We start from the raw sequence: 8,026 nt of genomic DNA on the forward strand, positions 1-8,026 counted from the left end.
GCAGCTGAGTCCTCCATTGGGGAGATCTTTGAATCGCAGAATTCAAGGATTCCTGGAGCCATTGCTATGTGCAAAGCCTGCTCTCCTCCCCTTCATTCATGGTTTCACTGTTTGCAGGACAGTTTTCTTCCCGCTGGAGCCGCCTGAGCCTGTCCTTACCCGTGATTAAATCTTTCAGTTTCTCTTCCAGAGCCAACTCTCATGCCTGAAAACTTTAAAAAGAAAGACGTGGTTGAAATTTTGTCCCACAAAAAGGCCTACAACACATGTAAGTGAAGCCCACGGTGAAGGTACCCCCCAAAGGGGCCCACAGGTGGGATGTGGAGAACTGGAAAGGTAAAGAGAAGGACACGGGCTCAATCCCATGGGCACGGCCCCATGAGCCCAGCTCAGCTGGGATAGGTTTTCCTGCAGCCAGAGCTGCCCCAGGCTGCGTTCAGCCCCGGCAGGGGGAGGGAACTTTCTGGGGAGGGATGGAGATGGGACGTGCCTCGGTGTCCTGGGGAGGGGCAGAGCCCCCAGGGCCCGTGGGGTGAGGAGGGGCAGGGCAGGGGCAGGGCTGCTCCTCCAGGATGTGCTTGTGGTCGGGAGGAGGGTGCGAGGGCTTGGTGGGACCTGCCAGGGACCCCTCCCCGCCTTGGGAGCAGGGCTGGTCCCAGGGCAGCCCAGCCGGGCCTGTGGGGTGCCCTGGGGGGCTGCAGCCCAGCCACCCTGGGGTGCCCCTGCAGCCTCTGCAGGGTCCCGGGGGTGGAAAGCCCTCCCTGTCCCAGGGCCGTGCCTGCCTGGGCACCTGCACAAGGCTCACTCCATTGATGTCCCCGTCCTGTCCCCAGCACTGCCACAGCCCGGGTCCCCTCCTGTCCCCCGAGTGACAGCGACATGTCTCCTCCCCGCAGCCATCCTGATCGCCCACCTGAAGCTGTCGCACATCGAGCTGCGGCAGATCCTGATGACGATGGAGACAGACCGCCTGGAGCCGTCCCACATCAAGCAGCTGCTGCTCTACGCGCCCGACGGGGACGAGGTGCAGCGCTTCCAGAGCTACAAGGAGAACCCCGGCAAGCTCAGCGAGCCCGACCAGTTCGTGCTGCAGGTGCCCGGCCAGGGGCTCCGGGAGGGGCTGCCCCAGCCCCCGGGTGTGCCAGCAGCACACTCACACCGGGGTGAGGCTGTGTGTGCCCTGTCCCTGCAGCAGCACACTCACACCGGGGTGAGGCTGTGTGTGCCCTGCCCTGCAGCAGCACACTCACACCGGGGTGGGGCTGTGTGTGCCCTGTCCCTGCAGCAGCACACTCACACCGGGGTGGGGCTGTGTGTGCCCTGTCCCTGCAGCAGCACACTCACACCGGGGTGGGGCTGTGTGTGCCCTGTCCCTGCAGCAGCACACTCACACCGGGGTGGGGCTGTGTGTGCCCTGTCCCTGCAGCAGCACACTCACACCGGGGTGGGGCTGTGTGTGCCCTGTCCTTGCCAGCAGCACACTCACACCGGGGTGAGGCTGTGTGTGCCCTGTCCCTGCTGCAGCACACTCACACCTCTGGGCACACTCACACCTGTGGGCTGTGTGTGCCCTGTCCCTGCCAGCAGCACACTCACACCTCCTGGGCACAGTCACACCTGGGAGGGAGGAGCTGGTGGCACTGGGGCACTGCGGGTGATGCTTGGTTGACACCTCAGGGGTCTGGCAGCTCCTGGTGGCTGGTTTAAGACTGCAGAGCCACCACCCACCCTGTGTGCTCCCCGGGGACAGTGACTTTGCCCAATGCTGGTGCGGGAGTGCCCATCCTGTGGCTGCCAACCAGCCCAGCCACTCCATGTGCCCCCTGGTTCCATGCCCAGGACAGCAGGGCAGGACAGCCCCGTGCAGGGGGGCTGTGCCACCTGTGCCCCCTGTCCCATGCCCAGGGCAGCAGGGCAGGACAGCCCCGTGCAGGGGGGCTGTGCCACCTGTGCCCCCTGTCCCATGCCCAGGGCAGCAGGGCAGGACAGCCCCGTGCAGGGGGGCTGTGTCACCTGTGCCCCCTGTCCCATGCCCAGGACAGCAGGGCAGGACAGCCCCGTGCAGGGGGGCTGTGTCACCTGTGCCCCTGGTTCCATGCCCAGGGCAGCAGGGCAGGACAGCCCCGTGCAGGGGGCTGTGACACCTGTGCCCCCTGTCCCATGCCCAGGGCAGCAGGGCAGGACAGCCCCGTGCAGGGGGCTGTGGCTGCTGGGTCGCTGACCCTGCCCTCCCGTTGCCCCAGATGCTGTCGGTGCCCGAGTACAAGATCCGCCTGCGCAGCCTGCACTTCAAGACCACCCTGCAGGAGAAGACCGAGGAGATCAAAGCCAGCTACGAGTGCATTTGCAAGGCCTCCCTAGAGCTGAAAAGCAGCAAGAAGCTGGCAAAGATCCTGGAGGTCAGAGCGGTCCCTCTTTCTTGTAACAAGGCACCAAAGGCCCTCAGCACTCCAGAGGAGCACCCAGGGGCAGCTCCAGCCCCCTGGGTGTGCCCCAGCTTTGGGCAGCATTCCAGGCTGCTCCCTGTGCACCCCCATTGCTGCCCATCCCCCTGAGGAGGGGTATTTGGGGTCCTGGGACGGGCTGTGCCTGCCAGAGAGAGAACAAATTCCACTGCAGTCCCTCCATGACCCTCCTGAGATGAGCTGTCCCAAATTGCTGTTAATTCATTTGGTTTTCTTTCCAAAAAAAAAGCAGGTGAGATAAATGAGGTGGCCATGTGCTCAAAGGCATTTACAGATGAGTGATGGAGCTCCTTAGCTGCTCCTGGACAGTGACCCCCCCCCGTCAATTCCTTAAATCCATGGGGACAGTTTTTGTCTGCATTAATGGGTGGTGAACAGAAATTCAGAGGAGTCCCAGGAGTTGGGAGATGGGAGAATATGGGCACAGGAGGTCACCAGCCCCTCATTCCCTGGTTTCCTCTTCCCAGTTCGTGCTGGCCATGGGAAACTACCTGAACAACGGGCAGCCCAAGACCAGCAAAACCACAGGCTTTAAAATCAACTTCCTCACTGAGGTAAGGAGAGCCAGGCGTGTTCCCTGCGGGAGACACCAGGACTGGGAGCTCCTTGTAGGAGCAAAGCTGTTCTCATGAGACCCGAGCTGCCTGAGAGGGGCGGAGGGGCTGGGCTGATGCACAGGGGGGGCTCCAGAGAGACTCTGCTGTGGGTCTGGTGCTCCAGTGCTGGGAATCCTGCCCACCTCAGGCTGGCCAGGGCCCGGGGGTGGGTGGGGACAGGGGACAGCCCCGCCCTGCAGGAGGGGGCATCTCCACACCACTGCTCTGGGCACACGTGGTGTGTAAACATTAAATGTCCAGTTAGGCATTAACCCGGGGAGCGTGGGGCTGAGCCAGGGGCGGCTCTGTGTGAGCCCCGCTCCCTCTGCAGGGGGGTCCTCACTGGTTCTGCTTTGCTGCAGCTGAACACGACCAAGACTGTGGATGGGAAATCCACCTTCCTGCACATTCTTGCCAAATCCCTCAGCCAACACTTCCCAGAGCTCCTGGGCTTTGCCAAGGATCTCCCGACAGTGCCGCTCGCTGCCAAAGGTAAAGGAGCTCGTGTCCCTGCACTGCCTCTGCCTTTGGGCTGGGTCTGGGCTCAGCCAGCGGCTGCACAGCCTGGGCAGGGGCAGGATGGGAGCAGAACGGGTGAGGAACGGTCCTGAGCAAGAGGAGAGCCTTGGGAAGGGCTGAGCTCAGTGACAGCGAGGTGTCACCCATCCCACGCTGCCACACCCAGACAAGGCTCTGTCCCCTGCCCTGGTGTTCCCCTCTGACCTGAAACCGAGATCCCCAAGTTCAGAGGCATCTTGGAAGGGCAGGGGAGGCACAGGGGATGGAAGTGCCAGGAGATGGAGTGCCCCAGCCTCCGTGCAGGCGTGCAGGTGCCTCTGAGGTGCCAGCACTGCACTGCCATGGCCACCCGTAGTGCAGAGGCTGCAGCACTTCGGGGAGGGGTCACAGTTCAGTCACAGCTGTGTCACAGTGAGTAAGGACCCTGCAGCTCAGTTTTGTGCAATGAAAACCAGTCACACACATGCTGGGGTTGTTCTCCATCCACTGGTGCTGCTGGTGTCACAAGAGCTGTGACACAGGACGAGGGCAGTGCCCGTCCCTGTGCTGGCACTGCTGGAGAACCCCCAGTGCTGGGGGCAGCTCTGGCCCTCACAACAAGGACACTGAGGGGCTGGGAATGAGGCTGGGAAGGGAATGGAGCCCCAGGAGAGGCTGAGGGAGCTGGGAAGGGGCTCAGCCTGGAGAGAAGGAGGCTCAGGGGGACCTTGTGGCTCTGCACAAGTCCCTGACAGGAGGGGACAGCCAGGGGGGTCGGGCTCTGCTCCCAGGAACAGGGACAGGAGGAGAGGGAACGGCCTCAGGCTGGGCCAGGGGAGGTTTAGTGGGATTTTAGGGAAAACTCCTTCCTGGAAATGCTGCCCAGCCCTGGCACAGCTGCCCAGGGCAGGGGTGAGTCCCCATCCCTGGAGGGATTTAAAAGCTGCGTGGCACTTGGGGACAGTGCTTGGGTTAGTGGTGGCTTTGGCAGTGCTGGAGAAACAGCTCGACTGGATGACCTTAGAGGGCTTTCCCAACCTAAATGATTCCACGATTCTGTGATTTTAAATGATGCATTGAATCTCTACAAAGCACGAGCTGCCTTCCCCTTGCACACCATTCCCTGCTGTTCCTGAGCAATTCCCTTGGGAATTAGTGCTACAGCGGATAAATGAAGGAGCAAATTCCGGCCTGGAGCTGTAAATTTCCACTTGAGGAAGGTCTGTACCTGGAGCTTTCCCAGCTGGAATTTGTATCTGGCCTAACTCTCAAATAACCCTTCCGTCACTGGAGGCTCCCGGCTGCCCAAACTCCTGCTGCTGTGTCCCCCCTTGTCCTGATGTCCTGTGTCTGTCCCCTCCCAGGCACATGGGTGTCCACTGGTGTGTTCCAGGCTGCTTTTGACACTCCTGGCCTCTCTAGTTGTGAGCACCAAGAGCTCCTGGTGCCCTGCTGGCTGTGCCCCCTGCCTGGGCAGCAGGGCCCTGGTGCAGAGCAGTGCAGACAGACAAACAGACAGACAGACAGACAGACAGACCCAGCCCTCCCTGCCCAGCCCTGCTGACCCCGCTGTGCCCCTGCAGTGAACCAGAGGGCTCTGACAGCTGACCTGAAGGACCTGCACAGCACGGTGAGTGACATCCAGAAGGCCTGTCACAGCATGCCAGCCACCGCCGAGGACAGGTTTGCCATCGTCATGAGCGTATCCTTCCGAGAGAGGGGACACCCCTCCGGTGAAACCCTGCCTTGGAGGCTCCTTGCCAAGCCAGGGCTGTGCCTGGCGCCCTCTCAGCGCTGCTGGGAAGCTCTCCCTGCTCCCAGCCAGGGCGGGGAGCAGCTTTGGGGGTGCCCCTGTGTGGCACAGCCCCAGTGCCACGCGCCAGGGAACGTGCTGGGACGTCTGTCCTTGAGAGCTGTGCAGTCAGGGACAGCTGGGCCTGCCAGCACCTCCACACGTGCCAGCACCTCCACACGTGCCAGCACCTCCACAGGTGCCCGTGCAGCAGCTCCCTGCTGCCAGCTGGGCTGGAACCCAGCCATTTGATAAGGGATTGATAAGGGGTTCTGATCCCCACCAGAGCCATGGAGCAGCTCTTTGTCCTTAAGCCAATCCCCGCAGTCCTTCCTGGAGAGTGCCCAGCCTGCCATGCGCTCCCTGGATGACCTGCAGCACAAGGCCATGGAGGAGTTCAGCAAGGTGTTGTCCTTCTTTGGGGAAGACTCAAAAATGACAACTTCTGAAGCCTTCTTTGGCATTTTTGCAGAATTCATGAGCAAGTTTGAGGTGAGTTGAACGTTTCCAGGGCAGCCAGGGATCTCCTGTGGAGTGTCAGGGAGGTGTGTTGTGTGTGTGAGTGGTGGGAGCGGGATGGGGTTTTGTGAGCAGCTGTACCTGAGTAAGAGGCAATTTTTCCAAGGCTGATAAGGTGCAACTTTTCTAAGATGGTAATCAGCTGGCCAGGGTGGGACACTGAGGGAGGCTTCAAGCCCCAGGGGAGAGTGATGTGGTTGTTCATAGAATCCTGGAATGGTTTGGGTTGGAAGGTACTTTAGAGACCACCTCATGTTCCACTCGCTGCCACAGAGCAGGGACACCTTCCACGATCCCAGGGAGCTCCAAGCCCTGCCCAACCTGGCCTTGGATGCTTCCAGGGACTCCAGCTTCTCTGGGCACCCCATGGCCAGTGCCCTGAGGTCCCCCTTGCCCCAGCAGCCCCAGGCTGACGCTGCCTTTCTGTCCCACAGCGGGCTCTCAGTGACGTGCAGGGGGGCGAGAGCCAGCGCAGCCCCAGGATGACCTCCCCCCTGGCCTGGTGACGGCCACCCGAGGTGTGACAATTCATTGCCAACAAAGTGCAATTTGCTCCTGTCCAGTCTGGTTGTAAATACGCTGCTGCCACCTGCTACCACCCAGCAGAGTCAGGGACAGAGGGCTCGGGGCAGGTGGACACAGAGAAGGCACCGCAGGTGACAGAGGACAACATGAGGGTGGCACGAAGATAAACCCTGCACTGGTCCTGACAGAGCTTCCTTAGCAGCCTCCGTTTCCAGGGGATCACTGAGCCAAGGGTAAAACCCCAGTGTCCCACGTTTCCCAAACCCCTGTTACTGGCACCAGCAGCTGCTGGAGACCTTCCCCACACCCCCACAGCCACTGCCCACGCGTGGGGGGCTCTGCCCAGGCAGCCTGGGGGCGAGGGAGAGCCCAGCCACAGTCCCTGGGAAGCCAGAGCAGGTGAGCTGGGACAGGAGCACAGGGGGATGCGCAGGAGGGCGGCCACCTCCAGCTCCTCTGGGACCCTGAGGACGCTGCTGAGTCCTCTCCAGTCCCTGTCCAAGCCCTTCTGCCCTGGAGCTGGAGCTGAGCAGGTGGTGACCGTGGGGCAGAGATCCCTGCAGGTGGCCTGGAAGCTTCAATCCCCTTGCACTGGCAGCCAGTGGCCGTGGGAAGCAGTAGGACCCTGCAGAACCCTTCTGGCACATCCGTGCGGCCCCAAGGACGGATCCGGTCTGACCCTTCCCAGCTCACGGGTCCTTCCTGGCCCCCAGCTCTGCCTCAGGCTGTGCCAGAGGCTGACGGATCTTGAACCCTTCCCAAGAGTGTAACACCATCAGCACGAGGTTATTGGAGCTCGCCAGCAGACAGCCCTGAGCGTTTTGATGCCTCTTTGGAAAGCACAGAATCCCTGAGAGCCTAAAAACGAGCAGGAGCCCCCTGCAGCCCCAGGTGCTGCTGTGAGGGAAACATCCCCTGCCCTGCTGCAGCCTGCAGTTCTGAGAGCTCCGTCACTGCAGGAATTTACTGCTTTTCATGGGGAAGAAATACCCCAGGGAACTCCAGAAGTGTCCACGGCCACCTCCCACCCCGCACACCTCCCCCGTGCACGTCCCTCTCTCCGCACAGCCTGCCTGTCTTTCTTCCCTGCGTTCCCCCGTGCTGCCCGGGATGGAGGGACAGCCTCCCCCGGCCGGTGCAGGCTCCGCCGCCTCCCTTCCGTGCAGAACTCGCCCGCTGCCCCCCGACCCCCGCCCGCTGCCCCCCGACCCCTGCCCGCTGCCCCCGACCCCTGCCCGCTGCCCCCGACCCCCGCCCGCTGCCCCCCGACCCCTGCCCGCTGCCCCCGACCCCTGCCCGCCGCCCCCGACCCCCGCCCGCCGCCCCCGACCCCTGCCCGCTGCCCCCGACCCCGGCCGCCCCCAGAGCCCGCAGCAATCCCAGTGTAGGTCACCCCTCGGCCAGTGCCGGAGCAAGGGCTCGTCCTGCAGCCTCCGCTCAAGGACACCATCACCGACCCGTGCATTATTCATGGGAGACATTACGACCCTCAGATCTCCGGGTTTTGGTATTTTTTTAAGCCCTGCTGTAGAAAGTGAAGTATATTTTCACAAGTGTTCTCCGTTTATACAGCTTTAAGTGCCAGGTAGTGGGTAGCCTTGTGTTCCCAGAGGTCCAGGACAGGGCCACGC

General features: G+C 62.1%; 1 protein-coding gene across 1 annotated transcript in view; it reads left to right on the forward strand.

Annotated features, from left to right (window-relative positions):
- GRID2IP (Grid2 interacting protein) overlaps window positions 1-7,578 on the forward strand; it is a 36,475-nt gene extending 28,897 nt beyond the window's left edge. The window contains exons 16-23 of the mRNA XM_063414854.1: window positions 191-268; window positions 897-1,093; window positions 2,244-2,399; window positions 2,933-3,019; window positions 3,424-3,553; window positions 5,143-5,261; window positions 5,679-5,843; window positions 6,305-7,578. Coding sequence (XP_063270924.1) covers window positions 191-268; window positions 897-1,093; window positions 2,244-2,399; window positions 2,933-3,019; window positions 3,424-3,553; window positions 5,143-5,261; window positions 5,679-5,843; window positions 6,305-6,376 — 1,004 coding nt within the window. The 3' untranslated portion in view covers window positions 6,377-7,578. The remainder of the gene's footprint in view (window positions 1-190; window positions 269-896; window positions 1,094-2,243; window positions 2,400-2,932; window positions 3,020-3,423; window positions 3,554-5,142; window positions 5,262-5,678; window positions 5,844-6,304) is intronic.
- The last annotated feature ends 448 nt before the right edge of the window (window positions 7,579-8,026 follow it).

The sequence above is a fragment of the Prinia subflava genome, chromosome 17 (genome assembly GCF_021018805.1).
Source record: "Prinia subflava isolate CZ2003 ecotype Zambia chromosome 17, Cam_Psub_1.2, whole genome shotgun sequence".
Taxonomy (NCBI): Eukaryota; Metazoa; Chordata; class Aves; order Passeriformes; family Cisticolidae; genus Prinia; species Prinia subflava.